Source organism: Furipterus horrens, unplaced genomic scaffold (assembly GCF_987537825.1).
Source record: "Furipterus horrens unplaced genomic scaffold, mFurHor1.1.pri manual_scaffold_2, whole genome shotgun sequence".
NCBI classification, from domain to species: Eukaryota; Metazoa; Chordata; class Mammalia; order Chiroptera; family Furipteridae; genus Furipterus; species Furipterus horrens.
The window spans coordinates 117934195-117952651 of NW_028327172.1; the positions used below are offsets into that span (position 1 = coordinate 117934195).

The 18457-nt window shown below is 37.3% G+C and overlaps 1 protein-coding gene across 2 annotated transcripts in view; it reads right to left on the reverse strand.

The window, feature by feature from the left end:
- PPP3CA (protein phosphatase 3 catalytic subunit alpha) overlaps nt 1-18457 on the reverse strand; it is a 323757-nt gene that overhangs the window by 47430 nt on the left and 257870 nt on the right. For both annotated transcript variants that reach the window (XM_090266340.1, XM_090266341.1), the window contains exons 6-8: nt 18231-18370; nt 9363-9440; nt 6351-6445 (exon numbers count right to left, since the gene is read on the reverse strand). In XM_090266340.1, coding sequence (XP_090122466.1) covers nt 6351-6445; nt 9363-9440; nt 18231-18370 — 313 coding nt within the window. The remainder of the gene's footprint in view (nt 1-6350; nt 6446-9362; nt 9441-18230; nt 18371-18457) is intronic.

Sequence of the window (18457 nt, forward strand, 5' to 3'; positions counted from 1 at the left end):
AATTCTATCATGTTCCAAGTTAAAAGTCTAAAACATCAAAAGACATTTTTTCCCTATCAAAAAGGGTAGACATTTGTAAATCAGAATTTTAGCAAATAATGCTTTTCTTGTTCATCCTTGAAAGCTAATTTTCTACCTTTTCCTTAAACTACCTTGATATTGGTTTTTTTATTTGTCACTTTAATCTTTGGTTAGGATTGTTAGAGCAATTGGAGTGCCATTTAGATTTCTCTCTAAAATCCAAAATACATTTCATTTAATAACTGTACTTAATTACTTAATGTTACTGTCAGTACCTTTCCCTGGCACCGAGTTCCACCACTGGTATGTGTATTTCTCCATGTCTATATCATACATCTCTTCACCCAGCCATGCACCAACCCACGTGACCACTTTTCTAAACTCCAGCAAATTGGAACCATGTAAGAACCTACTATTATTTACTTTAGATTTCCTTGAAGCATATAGGAAAATAAAAAAAATTTAATTGTTTCCACCAAGGTTTAAAACACGTTTTCCCAGAGGTTCATTATAGTTTTCAGTCAAACTCAAAGGTTTCAAGTAGAGCACACACCTGCCACTGCAGCTTTCGATACTGAAAGATTGTCCTCTGCTGTTCCTTAAGTGTTACTTCCTCAGTTAAGCTTTTTTTTTGTCCCCAAAGACTAATTTCTCCCCTCATTTCATAACACTCTTTTTTTTTGTAGTATTTTCCAAATATATTTAAGTAATTATTGGTGGTATTATTTACTTCATGTCTATCACATACCAGATTATAAATCCCACAGGGCAAAGACCATGTCTGTCTTGTTTATTTCATATCCCCAGCACCCAGCATGGTGCTAGGTATATAGTAAGTTCTCAATAAAGGTGTGTTACATTGCTGAGTGGATGAGGTTAAAAGTCACTCTTACAGGTGGTAAACTGTTAAGATGGAGAAGGTGGGAAAGAATGAGGAGGGGGAGAAGAAATGTTTCATTACTCCAGTTTTTTTCTGTTGGCGTATTTAGGTAATTATGAAATAGCTTTCCCCTCAGGGCTACAGGTTCACAGGAGAAAAGCGTTTCAAATGTGCAAATTGCTCTGCAAATGTTTAACTCCAATTTGGAAAGGGTATCTTCTCTGGTTACAGCAGTAATTTAAAGTGAGATAAAGCTCTATGAATCAATATTGTTCGGGCTTTTTTGGGCGCTGTCTTGCTATTAATTCCCAGGAAGAAAACAGTTCAATCAATGCCTGTTTTGACTGCCTACCATATATAAGGCATGCTACTTGGCTTTACCATGTGTATCACAAAGCTCCTGCTTCAAATGATTTATAATCTGATTAGGAAGTTAAAGGAATATTAACTATAGGAAAAGCTAATAGACAAAAAATAAGTACACGGGCTAATAATTGGTACTTCAGGCATTCAGGGAAGGACTATCAAAAGTCTTTGTGGCAATGCAGGCTGAAGTGGGTCTAGTCCCTTTAGATGGGCGAGAAGAGTAAAATAAGTGTTCTAGATGGAAAAACAGTGTGTGGGCCAAAGTGTGGAAAAGGGAAAGTCAAAAATTGTCCCGGGCAGTGAGCAGAACAGTTTGGCTGAAGTAAAAGGTTCATCCAGAGAGAAGCAGAGAGACAGGTCATAAAGGTAGCCGAACCCATAGAGTTAAATTACAACTCAGGAGCTGAGCAGGAGGAATATTCTGCGAGGAGTGTCTGTGAAACCCCACACTGACATGTGGCATAAGAGTGGCACTATGGCTGTAGGCCCCAGGCTGTTAAAACCACGTGTACTTACCTTTTTCTATTTTAGCTACAGGAAAAATACAAAAGATGGAAGATGGATAGAATTACAAAACTGACTAGAGCCAGCCGGAACCAAGATGGCACCAAATCTGACCTCCAGGAGACCCTGACCTTCATTATACCCTGAATCTCATTATATCCTGATTAGAATACATTAGCATGCTAACTGACACACCCTTGGGTACCTTGACAGATCTAATCGGACCATATAAGTGCAGTAAAGGGATGGTGCCCAATTCTGGGAAGACACCAACTCATTCCCCCAAAACTAATGCATATGCCTCCCCCTTATTATATTGCCGCCATAATAATCTCCCCAGACTTCTCTAGAACAAGAAGTTGATCTGTGAGTTTGACTTCCATTCCTCCACCCTCTGGTTATTGAATATACAGCCTGTGCTACTGAATGTTCAACTTAGGTCTCATTTTTTTGGCTCAGTGACACCAAACAGAGAAAGAACTCTAGAAGGACAGAGGATCATTCCTGGGGAACAGGTCCCTACAGTGGGGGCCTGGATGATCTAAATTGGTAACAACAGCAATATAAAATATTCAATGATGTTATCTTAATACTGCACAGTATTATTTTCAAATCAATTTCATCTATTATTTACAATTTTTTCCCCTCATTTTACAGAGATGTCGCTGTATGGCAATACAATCAGGTGAGTCAGTTGTTTAATGGTGGAGCTGTGATTCAAATCTACATCCTTTGTCCTGGCATCTTGCAGGGGTGAGCGGGAGTCGTCAGAGTGAGAAATCAGGAACAAAAAGATGGGTGAGAAGGATAAGAACTGAGTGAATTAATGTGGGTCACACCAAGGTATGTGGCACTTACAGTCAAAAGTTTCTGAAACCTGATTTTAATTGTAGGCAAGTTCAGGGCCATTGGACATTTAAACATGAAGCGGATTATACAACTATTATCTCTTTTAAGATGGCAGAATACACCCATTATTCTCATCCCTTCATTTTGCTAGAGAGCTATTAGTTAACTTGCAGAAGCTTTAAAAATCAAATCATACTGTAATTATTAGGTTATAATTCCAGAGGCCTATATGCTCATCTATGTCTAAGAACCCAATGGTAACTCGACTCTTCACTGCTATCATTCTGTTGACTGTGTTTTGGAAATGCCTGCAACCCAGTTTTGTTGCATTGTATGTTTAAAAATCTTATTCATGTTTATTTTATTCTAATACAGTGATCCTCATTTCCACAGTGAAAAACCTGTCCCACTCTCACATACTGTACACAGTACTAGCACAGCAGCTTTAACGTGCTCAGAAACGTCACACAAGAACCTTTTGAAATTGTGCTCAAACGGAAGAATATAGCTTTCCTCTTATTAGTTTATTTTTTCCCCTCAGGATAAATTTTTCTTTTATGAAAAGGTTCTGAAAACAAAATGCTCCTGTCCATTTCCTGAAAGATTGTGATCTACTCCAAAGGCAAGAGAACACAGCGAACACCTACAGAGCCTCAAAGCTAGCAATGCGCTGATGGGTCTCGCTTTTTCCTGTTCTTACCTTGTTATGTCAGAACCACAGAACAATGCACACTTATGTGGTAAACAGCTATTGGTCTCAAGCAAAACTGCATTACCTAGCCTGACGACGAAAGGAAAGGCTCTAAGTCTGTTCTTATGGAGTAAATTCCCAATTTTCTTTTTTTTTAAACTGAATTTTTAGTTGCTAAAAAAACCTGTAAGTATAGTACATACTATTTGTAATCAATCGCTGTCACTAGGTTTAATAGAACAAAAAAAAAAAAAACTTATTTAGTAACATAAAACAATAAAAACCATAGTGTTCACATTTTATACACTTTGGGTAAGTAATAGGGCCATGGTGGGCCATGACATGCAAGGTGGCCTCCTGAGTCTTGTATTCACTGGAAGTAGCACAGGGGACTCTCTGGTATAAGACCTGGAACCCTCATCTTATCAAAGGGAATTAGCTCTTATTATTTTTATACAAAAGGCTTCAAGACTGAGAATCCGGGGAAAAGGTGGTTGCTGCTTTAAAACATTTCAAAAACACTGGAATTGACTTTATATTCTTCCTCTTTCTAAACAAATGTTAATCATTTTTTTAAACATCTTGAAGAGAACAGGAGGAATTGAAACTGAGGGTCATTATGATGTTGATTAAATTCAGCATATATTTATTTGTTTAGCTTTGATGAAATTTAGTTTTGAATCCTAGCTCTAGAATTCGCATCTTTATATATATGCACAGCCCTCAGAGACCCAGCCTTCCCGCAGGGTAATCAACAACCCCTGAGGCAGCAGAGGACAGTAGCTTGTACTTGACTGGTGGTCACAGGCCTGGACCACTGACAGGCTAAAGATAAAATCTCGACCTAAATCAAGTTTTCAGTTCCTGAGCCCTGAAGTGGAACACGCCACTGGCGACTTTCTCATGAGATTGGACACTGGAAAAGACCTCAGAGCTGCCGTCGATACCTGAAGAAATAAATGAGTTATTACCCTTTCTTTGCCTCCAACCAATAAGCTCCTAGCATGACTCTGCGCCCCCAAAACACAGAGTATTGTGATTTTTGTCCTCTGTAATCTGTAACCTATACACCATTAGGGAGTCAGGTCTTCGGAGCATTAACTTTCGGTTCTCCTGGATGGCGCCATTCATCAATAAAATAGCCAGTCTTTCTCCACAGCTGTTCTCAGTGGCCAGTGTTTGGCTCTGCTAGCGAGGGATGGACAAACTCTTTCTGTTTATAATGCAGATCACAGTGTTCCTTAAAAAGGTCCCTTCTGACCATTCTAGAGAATTACCCTTTGTCAAATATACTTAGCGTTCGGCTCTCTTACTTTATATTTAATCTAATTGTATCTTATATTTTTATTCAATCATCCAAATGTCTTACTTTGTCACCTGGCTTATAAGGCCTTGGCACGCTGAGAACATGTTTTCTTTTACTTTGCATGCTTCTTGCCACGGAGTACTATGTACTATGGTAGCCTCTCTTTTTTAGGAACTGGGCAACTAGAAAAGGGGGACAACTGTCCCTTGCCCCCAGCATCCATGGTTGTGACACAAACTACCTGTTACTGATAACCACGGCTGTGGAAGAGAGCCCTTGGCTGCAGCAAATGCCACCCATCCAGCAGGTGTTACTCTCTGGGGAGGAGGGTGAAAGTCAAACTCTCTCCACAGGACAAGCAGGGGCGTCTGGGGAGAGGCGAGGATCAGGAAGCTTTGGGTCAGCACTGTAATTACATGAGGTTTGCCTTTTGGAGCAGAATCCCTGACAGACCTAGAAGGTATAGGGGGTATGGGGGGCAGAGTCCAGCCCTGAGCAGGGGGAGGTGGGAAGGGCTAAGCAGGAAATCAGGGCACAGGCAAAAAGGGAGGCCTACTTCCCACAGGGAATGAGGAATACAAGACAAAAACGAAGACAACTCCCTATTCTTAAGGGCTGAGGACATAGATCAGGTGTTTGGTTATCAGGGGGGGCCAAGGCCCCCCTCAGGCATCTGGACTCCAGCTGGCAATAGGAAGCACCTGTCACAACCCATTCAGGCATGGGAATGGCTCCTTTTAGAAGTTCAGACTGGTTCTGAAATGAGGCTGCCTTTTCCTGCTTCTCCTGGGCTATATCTCACCTCAGAGATATTATCTGATTGCTTTTTCTCTGTCTCCATTTTTCTTAATCTCAGGAAGCCACACTCAGACATGCTGCCTATGTACTATCCAGACCAATGCCAACTAGAGTTAATGGTTTTTCACATTTTATCACCCTTTCTGCCATACCTGTTACCCTTCTGCATGAAGAGATTACTTTGATGAAAGAAGATTATGTGTCCCTTGACCCTCTTTTCTTCCCTGTAGTCAGTAAATAATGCCCTCCTGTTTCCTGATCTCTTTCAGACACACAGTGTGGAGTTTCTGAAAGGAAGCGCAGAATGCCAAACCAGAAGACCTGGGTTCGAGACCAGTTTATCACTACCTAATTAAGTGACCCTGGGCAAGGCAATTAACCAGAAACTCACTCTGCATAATAAAAAGAGTTGGAGGGGTGGCTAGTGCTGCTTACTTTGAAGTTTCATATAATTAAAAAAAAAATGAACAATTACTTTCCTAGAATAGGATCTGACTCACTGTTGGTTCTCAATACTGCAAATTGAATCTGAATTTCAAGCTAGAGATTATTTATGCTGATTTTTTCCTTAATTCTTTACATGAACAATCACACTACTCTTATTTAAATCCACATCCTTAAGGGACACGATTTTGGATTACTGCTAATTATAATTTCTTTTAAAGCCTATAATTTACCAGAGCAGTGGCTGTCAACCCTGCCACACCTTAGAAGTAAGTGCCTAGAGTACAAGCAAGATACCAGCACCTGGGCCTCCCCTCTGACCAGCTGAATCCTTACCTCTTTACCTCTTGCATCAAGCAATAAATGAAAAAGTAAAAAAAAAAAAGTTAAAATGCTTAACTAAAACCAAACCAAAATTTAAACAAACAAACAAACTTAAGAATTGTTACACATATTATAAAAGTCCACAAGAGAGGTTTAAAACAACTTACCTTTGTTATTGTATACATCTAAGTAATTTGGTGCTGAGAAAATCGTAATTAGAGACGGGAAGCCTGTTGTTTGGCTTTTCCTGTACATGCGATACCTACAAATAGTACATACACATTAAGGCAAGGCTTGTAGGAAAAAACGATGCTATCACGTTATCAATTCAGAAATACAAAATTAAAATTCAGTTTTATTATTCAAAGGAAATTTGATTTCATAACAGTAAACAAAATTTTCTCTGTATGTAAAGTCTGTTAACAATAACATCAATCTGTTTCAGAGATGACAATGAAAACATAAAACATATGTAAAATGGCCAAACAGGCTTTTCCTAAGTCTACACAGAGGCTACTTTTTGCCCTTATCTACCATGTTTTTCACAAGCTTGCCAATATTTTTGACATTAAAAATCTAAATAAGCAAAGCATTATATAAATCTTTCCCACTAATAAGCAGGCTGATTTTTTATCTACAGTGTGTTGTTACAGCTGTATTTCCCCTTTTAAAATCATAAGTAACATGCTTTTCAAAGGAAGTCTGGTTAAGTCTATGAATTTTATGAATTCAAATTAGAATTTATTTATTATCAATCTCTTGTGGTATCTGCAGGTCAAAGTTTATTGTTTCAGCAAGGTGATATTTAATCAATCAGTAATGAAAAAGAACATCTCCAAGATCTTTAGAAACTGACTAATAATTCAGTTTCTTCTACTAAGACAAAGATAAAACTGAAGTCCTCAAATAACCAAAAGATAGAGGAGACTGGCTTCTTGCCACTCAGGTTAAAATGTATTTTATGATTTCTATGTTACAGATTTCAGGAATATCAGTTTAGAAATATTCCTACAGAGCACATAACAACATTTTATCATTCCTGGGTACTCTGTGCCAGTGATTTCTGGCATGCCTAAGTTAGCTGGGTTCTAGATGTGCCTCAAATAGTACCTTAAGACAGATAAAGAGCCACCTTAAAATTTATAATTTTACAAATATTCTGGATACTACTTTTCCCAGGAGAAAATATGCCCTTAAAAATCTTTTGAAATATTCTTGTGGACCTTGAGAAGACTAATTTGATGTGACTACTGAGAAGGAATCTATCTGCTGAGATGGATTCCTCATGATCAACCAAGGGCCCAGATTTAATGAATAAGAAGATCCTAGCAGTCACTTGCTGACAGGGACTTCTCACAGATACCACGGAGATTCTCAGACCAAACTCTTGGCTCCCTGCACTATGCTTTCCTTGTTTATGTCATCTGTGCCAACAACTGCAGGGAAACCCTGGTTTTGTCTTTACCAAAGACTGAGACCTTCCCTAGTCAATCCCAACTGCACAAATTCAATACCTCATTTACATAAAACAGACCTAATTGAGAACCTGGGCAGGAACTTTTGAATAAAAGAAGGTCACCGTTTTTTCTCAGAGGAACACAATTTAGGTGGCTTGCCTGAATCTGTGTCTCCTGGGCTGCAGCTACTTTTGCTCAAATAAATGCTTATTGTTCTTTATTACAGTCTAAAACTACTTTTGGTTTGGGAGAAGGCAGTAGGCAGAGGTGGAAGAAGATATAAGAAGGATAAATGGTAATGGAAAAAATACAATAAAAAATAAACTTAAAAATACAATAAAATTACTTTGGGTTTACACTTTAGACATATTTACTCTGCTTATGGGACTGAGCTTTGTTGGGGGAAAAACCAGAACGTGAAAGATAGAAACACTCCTAATCGTAGTACCGTGAATTCATAAACCATGGCTGGCTATGCCTACCTGAGAAATAAAAACAAAGAAACTGGATGACATCATCTCAATTTTCCCCCAAGAATCAATCAACTGCTCATTTTAAAGAGTTGTTGATTTAAATTGATGCACTTAACATATTTTCAAATAAGCAGTGACTTCAGGTTCATAGTGAGATTAAGGTAAATCTGCCTCAAATTCACAGCTGGCACAGTCAGCCGGAAAAGCACGGTGGCACCACTGCCCAGGAAAGTGAAAGCAATTGCTGGGGGATCTGAGTGGCTGGGTATCCAACAGGTTACTTCACACACTGGCAACAACAGCAGCAGGCGCATGATATTGAATAAGTTTATACCTGAACCAGTGTCACCCCAGTAAATTCAACAAAAAGGAAAAATAAGAAAAGAAAGAAAACAGCTAATTTTGAAAGGAACTTAGGATCTGCCTTGATTCAGGACCATCACTGAGATGGGCTTACTTCAGAATGCAGGTACCTGCATTTCCATTTTAGCACATAAGTTCTAAAAATAAGGGTTCCTCCATTACAGAAAATTCAGAACAGGAACGGATGAGTTTAAGCATTTGAAGGAAAACAATGTTTTCAATGGAGCCTACTTGGAAGGGTAATGGACTTCCAATCTTATAATTAATTGTATCTATTTCTCCCTAATGCAGATTTAATGCACCATCAAAGTAAATATCTGATATTTCTTAGTTGTTTAAACCTGTAAAATTGGTTTCTATGTTTTTAAAATTTACCAGAAATTACAAAACCATGTTATGCATTTATTAGCTAGAATATAAGATTTTCCCCATCATTCAAATGTCTCTGTTTTTGTCCATTAAATCTCTACAGGAATCAGCAATGATATTCTTTAAACAAGAGTACAACATGCAATATCTGTTAAATATTTATGTGTAATTCTCATTCACACTGCCAACCAAGATTGGTAACTTACACATTCCTGGGAGAGTGCTAAGGGTGGGACTTAAAATAGGAGGAAATGCCCTCACAGTATTTCAGAAAGCCATCTGAAAATTTCACCTGTTCAAGTCAAAAAGGGAAAAACTTGAAAGCGGACATCACACACATATCTGTAGTCACTCATTCCCCAGGACCCTGCTTATCTGTGTCATCAGAAGACAATTTTATGATTGAATTCCTTCAGGGAAAGAGTCTAGCAAAGGGAACCTCCACAGCCCAAGCAGAGTGAGGGTGCCGTGACAAAGGGACCATGCATGGTTTTCATAAACCCACAAAACTGCTCACCCTGCATCCTGGGCTTCATGGGCTCGGAGTATAGATAACAAGTTATTGTGCTGTAAGAATTCACAAACAGCCGGGTAACTGCCAGAGACAAAAAGAAAAGAGAGGCATCTGTTATGAAATCATCAAAGGAAGCAAGTTTACCTGTAACATCCAGATCTGTGTGATTTGATCCAGCATAATCACACATACATCATTCATGAAGCAAGCCTCTTGGCTCTCTAAGGACAGGTTTTCCCCTGTGGCAGAAAAAGGACTTACCGCTGTACTTTTTACATAATCAGAAAGGGCTGGAGTTGCATGAATTGGAAAAAGATCGCAGGCTATTATATAACAACAGTAGAAAAGTGTCCACTTGTGGAGAAAATCAATATTATTAAGCCTCACTGTGAACACGAAGTGAACAGAACCATAAATACAACATGAGGATGGAATTTAAAATGCAAACCTCAACTTTCTCAAGTACAGCACTATGTGTATTTGGATACGTGTGCCTGCCTGAGTGCTACATAGAGAGGACTAAGTTAAGCAGTGGGAGAGAGTAAGTCTTCCAAGAAACCAAGTTATCAACTTTTGTAAGGTTACATTAACCGACTACATCATTCAAAATCTGAACAGAATTAAGGAATTCACAAGGTTTTAAAATGTGTCCCTTACATATGATCAAAAGAACTTTATCTTTAATCCTATTCTTTATCTCCACTTAATAAAAATATGAAAATTCAATTTAGATAATACTATGAGAACTTCAAACTAAAGTTCTAATTACAAACTAAACTTAAAAAACCCTTTGCAATCACTTTGTCACTGCTCTAAGAATTTTTAATGAGATAAATGTATGTCATAAAAATGATGACATTTTAGATATTTCAAATCAAGGTACAGCAAATCCATGCTTGTTTTAATATTAATGAAGTGCAGATATCCATGAACCTGAACTACATATACTATATAAGACAATTCAGTAATTATAAAAATAGCTCTTTGGGAAAATATTGAGCATATATCACTCAAATCATTTATTATAAAAGAGAAGCTGAAAATAGATTTGCTACAGGTTTTGTACAAATTAGCTGAGCAACAGGAAAGAAAATACCATTTAGATGGCATACCATTGTAGAAATACTGATGGTAAAAAGGTTCAGTTCTCTGGCAAAGGCGGGATCTGAAATAAAAAATAGCTTTTGCATGTGCACACGTTTGGTGTATGTGTGTACATGGACGTATGTTCTAAAAATTTATTCTAAATGTTCCTTCCCTATCTCTTCATGCTGTTCACTTATATATTTTTGTGCTCTCACAATGCTGCTTTTAAAAGCCAGTTTATTGCCCTGTTGTTATACTGTAAGACAGAGGTTGTTTATGTAGGTTTATCACTTTTTTGCCTTTGGGAAAATGGCTAGGCCCTTTTTATTTTATTGCATTTTATTTTTTCCTTTTGGAAGAACTTACACTAGTCTTGTGAAAACATAATTTTAATATATTTTCTTCATGCTATATTTGATACCTTTATGTGTTTAAGCTTTCTTCCATGGGAATATATATCTGATTTCTAATGGAAATCTGAAGAAAATAAAAGTAACCTAGCAACATTCTGCTATGTTAATAGCATTAAGCGAGGAACACCTGCATTCTTTCTTGGAGAAAAAAATCATTTTGAAGAAAATCTTCAGAAATTTAAAAGCACACGCAAATACTCAAAACTTTCTAAGAATTACAAATATTTTTCAAAATAAATTGTAGTGACTCTCAACTAGCATTCCATTATTGGTAAGCTACCTGTCTAGAACACATTAAAGTTTTTAATAATATTAGGGAAAAAACCTTATATATTTTTTTTAATGAAAATTATGAAAACCAAAGTGTTCAAGCTGAAAAGCATTAAAAAAGATAAGGTAGAATGGTAGAAAAAGCAGAGTTCACAACACCTTACCACCATAGAGAGAGAAATAAATAATTTATCCAACCAAAATTTATCATAGGCTCACTGGTGAATCTGTTCCATTTGTTAGAAGATTATATTATGCACAGGGATAGGTGGTATAAGTGTAAGGTGTGGTTTCTGTCTTGACGGTATTTATAATCTAGGTAGAAAAGTAAAACATTTTTTAAAATTAAAAAATCTACTTAAGAATAAAATACATTTAAGATAAAACAGTACATGTTTTGAGAACAATAAAGCAAGAAAAAAAAGCACTTGGGTCTGAGGGAATCTTTCTGAAAAATATCTATCTCATGGAAGGTTGTTTTTTCTCCCTTCTTTGCACTAATAAGGTGAAACTTCCATGTTCTATGCCCACCAAGGAGAAAGCTCTTCTTCCTCCAAGACTGATCAGCCCAAGTCCGAGCCCATGGCCTTCTGGGCAGAGGGCTGGCTGGATCTGAGCCCCACTCACACCCTTCCACTGGGGCCCTTGTCACGTGCAATCTGTCTGTATGTGGTGACCCTGGAATGATTTTGTTTAACCCAGTGGCTTAACTATGTCTTAAACCAGACCAGCTGCAGGGAGTGGTGAAGACCAATGATGCTTTCAGCTTCGTGATAGTCATTTACCAGCATCACTGCTGTGTTTGGGGAAGAAGTTATCTTCTCTAAAGATGCTCATTTTTATTGGATCATAATTATTTCTGAAGCACTAGAGAACGCATCTTCTATGAGTAGAAAGGGAGGTGAAAATACCCACAAAATAGTGGGGATACTCAGATCTGGGTTCTTATTTCTATTTCCTACGTAAACTTTGGAAAATTGTTTAATTTCTTTGCTTAACTCATACAAATAAATCACCTTGTTTGTAAAAATGCAGACAGTATCACTTATTTCACAGACTTGAGATAAAGATTAAATGAGTTATATATGTAAATTTTCTAGTCCAGTGCCTGACTCATAGTAGTAGACACAACATAACTCGTCATTTTCTCCCTACCACCATGGCATGAAAGAAAGAATGCAGCCTAGAATGGTGAGTCAGGAACCCCAGATTCTAATAGTAGACTTTATACTTGTTAGTTGTGACTTATGTTATATCTTAAAGGAAATGACGTATGGGTATTACTAGACAGGAAGTGGTTAGAATGTGATCAAGAGAGGGAGAGGGACAGGAAGCAGGCTGAGCATGAACAAACGAAGAAGGTAGAAGAATGTGAGACATGGTAGAAAAAGTAGCTTGGCATTAGAGAAAATAGCTATCATTAGATGCATTCTGTTTATTCTCTCATTTTTGTTTCTTGCGATATTAAATTATTTATCATTTAGTTTTTAATTCTTTATTGAATTTACTGACATTGGTTATTAAAATTATATAGGTTTCAGGTACACAAGTCTATAATATGTCATCTGTATACTGTATTGTGTGTTCAACACCAAGTCTCCCTCCAACACCAATTATTTTCCCTTTACCCTCTTCTACTGCGATATTCAATTATATTTTAGATTTTTATTTCAGTCTCCCAGATTTCAAGCTCTTTAACTGAGATACAGCCAGAAGGTATTATTAAAATGCTTTTTTATGCTTTTATGTCCTTACATACGTTCTCTGAATATTTTTTCCTTCTGGAATAGTCTACTCTTCTGCGAAGCCTTAGCTAAATTGCCACTTGTAAACCCTCCCCTTCAAACCTACCTTACCCTGGGGTGTACACAACTGCTGCATCCACCATGTTTCCATAATATATGAATGCAATATATCACCTGTCATGCTGTAGTATAAATTATGTGTATACATCTGGTCTCCAGAAACAGTGAATGCCTTAAGAGATGAACAGATTTGTCTTCATATCCTAAATGCTTAGCAGCCATTTGTCAGCAAATTGGAGTTCATGGTTAATTTCTGGAGTAGCCTCAACAGGGGCAGTTAAGAAGGTGAAAGAAGCAAAGGGTGTCTTTCCTTCATCGGCTTCTGCAAAGCAGAGGCAGGCAGCCTGCTACCCCTGGTCAGGGGGCCGGGAGGAAGCCTCCGCCCTCCCCTGTCACAGTCCAGTACTATGGAGGACTCTGCCCAATCGCCCAGCTCCTCTGCCACTTCTGGGGCCTGCTAATGGGTACTCGGCCCTGGGGCATCCTGGCGTTGCCCAGATACTGTTAGGCCTCTCTTTTTCTGGGACTTGCTATGTTCTTTTCTTTGCCCCACAGTTCTCCAACTAATTTCATTTTACCTAGGGATCAAGTCTTGAAGGGCTCCAACTTTTCCTGCCAGAACTTCACCGGAGCTTATGTCCTCACTTGCACCTGGCTGCCTGCTGGCTGCCTCAAGAGTGGTGAGTAATTTTTACTTAAGGCAAACTTTATTGAAGAGTAACATCTATACAGAAAATGGCACAAGTCAGAAGATTACAAATTGATGACCTTTCACAAAATGAACACTTTTGCAACTAGCACTCAGATCAAGACACAGAAGGCTTCCTGAACCTCAGCGACTCTTCATATCTCCTCTGAGTCACCATCACCGCCTCATTACGGGTAACTGCCATCCTGGCTTTTAACACTATACATTAGCTCCCCTAACCTTGAACTCTTATTTCAATGGGATCACCCAGTGTGCACTCTTTAAGGCTTCATCTGCCCATTATACATGTAACATACATCCATGTTATGTGCAGTTTTGTTTAACTCATTCTCATTTGCTGCATTTAGTTATTTAAATATACTACAATTTATTATTCCTTTTACTAAATGGGCATTTGGGTTGTTTACGTTGTTTTTGGCTATTACAAATACTGCTGCTATAAACAATCTGATGTTTTGGTACACATATGTGCTCATTTCCAGTGGATATTGAAATAGGAGTGGAATAGGTTAGTTATATGAATGTTTAACTTGAGTGCATAGTGAAGCTGCTAACTATAATTTAGATTAGAGGTAAAGTTAAAGTGAGACCATGAAGGTGGTGATCTTTCTAGAATTCCTAGTGTTATCTCCCCTCAAATTTTCATGAACATCAGTTTCTCTGATTGCAAGAGCCTAACCTTCCCCAGTATCTCTGGTTGGACATATTCTACTCATCCTTTAAAACTTAACAGCACTTCCACCATGAGCAGTCCCTTAAAATCTGATCCACACCTGTTTGGGCTAGAGGTCCTCCAGTTGAATGTGTGTGTGATGACAACACTAACACACCCTGCATTTTACTTGTCAATTTCTGCTTATCAATCTCTGGCACTAGACGGTTATTTTCTTGGAAGGCAGGGACTTTCGGTATTTACAAAACTTCACAGAAAGCATATGCACAGCATGTGCTCAGGTAATGTTAAATAACTGAATGAGTGAATGAATTATTTCCAAAAAGATACCCATGAATGGAAGGGAATGAATTGAGGGGGGTGGTATTGTACAATAAGGTGTGATTTCAGCAGACTAAAAAGGAAGGTTTTGAATTTAGAGTGGGAGGGAGGGAAGGCAGGATGGTCCAGATTTCTTAAAAAAAGGTTGAGTGAAATGCCATAACTACTGGTGATTTCCATGCAAGAAGGAAAAGGAAAGATATGTACTAGTCTACATGACTGGGAGAATTAACTGTTAATAGAAACAAACAAACACACAAACAGGAAGACTCTCTAGTGGGGATTAAGCAAGTGGGGAAGTAAATAATAAGCTTTTTCAGGTTAAGGTAACAATGGAGCATCTTAGGTATAAAATTCCATCTGACAACTAGAAATAGATAATTCAAGGTCAGGAAAGATAAAGAGGTGAAAGGGTTATACATAGATCTTGTTATTAAACCATGGAGGTTATTGTTTACAGTGAACCTAAGGGAATAGTTGAGGTTCCTCAGGAAATGTGAAGAAGACAATGTCAAAAGCAGGAGGAAAACAAAGAAAGAGGCAGCAGAAGAGGCAAGGATCCACCTGTATGTGTGTGTGAGAAGAGCCTGGATTTGTGAAAAACGAGGAACCAGAGAATTTCAGGGTGGAAGGGGTTGATACGAGTGTCAACTGCAGAAGAGAAGTTAAAGCCTGCTGACTTGTGATTAACAGACCAGTAGTTATTTGAGTGAGCTGTAATTTGCAACTTCAAAAACACTTTAAAAATGACTGTTAAGATGTTCTTCAAATCCCAGAACTTCAGATGTCCTATTTAACTCACTCTTTTTGAAGCAAGCTAAGCCTAGAACAAAGCTTACATGATTCATCCAAGACAGACATACAAACTGACAACCAAGCACCTAATCCAGATGACGGTTTTGTGTGGACTGCATGAAAATGAACATTTTACCTCCAAGTTGTCAGGATTCTCATTAATCTTTACAATCTAACACTTGGCTTGCTTGAAGTATCTCAATTATCTGCCTCAAAACTTTAGATATCTGAATACACGAACTCTGGCCTAAGGTTATAAAGATGATAGTAGCACTTGGGCAAAATTATGTTCTTACGGATTCTTTCCTCTCTGTCACGTTGCCTGTTTTCTGTAACTCATGAACACATTAATAAATTCTACTGATGTATTTTTCTGTATAACTTTATTTTATTTAATCATGGCCTAGACAATGTGTTTGATCATAATTAGGGTGGCATGGCAAATTAAATATGCAAATATAATATAAACATGTAAAATATAACTGGGAGTTGTGGATCAAGATCAGTGCCAATAACTCAATAGGTAATTGTCATTAAGTTTCTTTCCTATTTTTTTTGCTCCCTCATGCCCCTTTAGGTCAGCTTTATAAACCAAGATTACAAAAGATGCCTTGACACCTTCATGATGGCACTAAAATCAAAAGAATCAACAAGCTCTAGGAAGAGTCATTTTTTTTCCTCCTTAGATGAAACATAATCCAGACTGCTTTGCCATTAGTCAGTCTGTAAGTCCTGAATTTAGATATTTAGCATCTGTCATGGCTAAAGATCTATTAACAACCTCCAATGAGAGGAATTAAATAATCTTTTTGTTGAGAACGAAAGTGAGAAAACGTGTATAATCCTCTATCTAGCTGGTGGCCTTTATCTCTGATGTTAACACATCTGTGTCTGTATTCACAAAACAAAAACATCATAAGTTTATTTAAGTGCAGTAGACGACTGTAGAGTATGACTTATTTGAAAAGCTGACCCAGAAACCTAATAGAAAAGGTTATTCTATGGATTAAAGGAAGAATAATGCAATATGGCTTAATATCAAAATCAAGAGACTTAGATTTTGTATTATTGATATTATACTATTGGAGCACAACTCAGTGGTATCAAATAGATGATTTAAATACTCATGTTATAGTTAGGGACGGAACACAAGATTTGAAAAACTGAACACTTGGCTTTGTTATATTTCAACAATACTTAACTTTTCACTAAAATATCTGAACATCTTTAATGTAAGATTACTCCCAAATTAATGAATTACTGAAAAGAACTATAGGAGAAATACCATACCATGCTTCATTTCAGTCAAAATAGACTCATTTGGCTTGATGCCCAAATTTCCAAAACAAAGAAATGAATTGTAAACTTTCTGATAAATAAGGTTGAAACCTTTATTAATATTTCTATCAAAAATGATTCTTTGATTGATGTTTTACAGTGTACAAGACTTGCTGTTCACAAACTTCAATTTCCCAATCACATCAACAGATGAATAAAAAAAAATTACTTTTTCCCCGTAAGGAAAACTTAATGTATGAAACGACATGTTCTACCGTTGAATAAAATCTGATCAATGTTGTGCAGAAGGACAGCATTTGCTTACTCTAGAGAGATAAGATATGTGGCTCAATACACATGACAGAATTCTTCCAGCCTTGCCATTTGCTCAGCTGTCAGGCTGGAACTGAGCATACATTCAGTGAACATCGGTTTTGGTTTTTAAGGGTTTTCTTTGTAAGACTATGTAATAAAATTCTCAACTCGATGACCTCTTTCCCCCTTTCACATAAATTGTATGTCTGATGATAAGGGAACCTAGTTAAACTGAGGGTAATCAAATGCAGTAGGCTAAAATTGACATGAGATGTCAGGGAAATCATGAGCATAAACAAAAGCTCAACTGTGTTACTGATTTCTGCTCTGAAATATTATGGAATGAACAAATCTCCATATACTGGCAAATACAAAAATGTGAACCTTACTATAAAATGTTTTTCAATGTGGCTTGTCAACATGCTAACAATAAATTTACTTATGGCACCTATATGTTAAGTTGCTGTTAATTTTAATTTATTCAGGAACTCTGATAAAGTTAAGAAAATTTAAGAATAATTTGAATATAATTTAACTTAGCAATAAAAATTGTTTTTATTTTTCATTTAAGTTATGAGAACTGGTAAAATTTTTAAAAGTTATTACATAACTAAATGAAAAAAAAATCAAGGCTGATGGTAAATTTTTTTTCTACACTTCTTGAAACAAAACAAATTTTCTACTAAATCCTACTTATTATATTCTTTAGCTACTTTGCCACATTGATACCACATGCTTCTGGGGTTTTTTTGTTTTGTTTTGCTTTGTACCCTCACCTGAGGACATTTTTTTCATTGCTTTTAGAGAGAGGAAGGGGAGAGAAAGAGAGAGAAACATTGATATGAGACAGAAACATTAATTGGTTGCCTTCTATGTGCCCTGACCAGGGATCAAACTGGCAACTTGGGTGTGCACCCTGATCTTGAATTGAACGGGCGACCCTTTGGTCTATGGGACAATGCTCCAACCAACTGAGCCACACTGGCCAGGGACTGGATGCCTCTTTTATGTCTTTTCTATTCACATATATTATATGTTTATATATATTTCTTATCTATTTCTTATATTTTCATTTTTCAAGTGATAAGAACTCACTTGAACCTAGAGAAGTTATACAAAAATCATAAATAAATCAAACACATGGACTGATAAATCAGAAAATTTATGAATTAAATGTGCTCTGGAAGGCAGGTGCTCCATCCTCACCTGTAGAAGTATGAACATCCCCTGACTGTGTTGTGAGTGAAATGTTCCTGAGTCTTCTCATTGCCAAAGTCCTCCAGGGGGTCTGACCACAGGATGTCACACATAGGTCCATAAGCAGGTGGTTCTTTGAATCGGTCTAACTAAGAAAAAAAGAAGATAGAGAGCAAAATACTAATCTTTGGAAACTTAGAATTTTGAAAACAGAAGAAAACAAAACTTCGTAATAT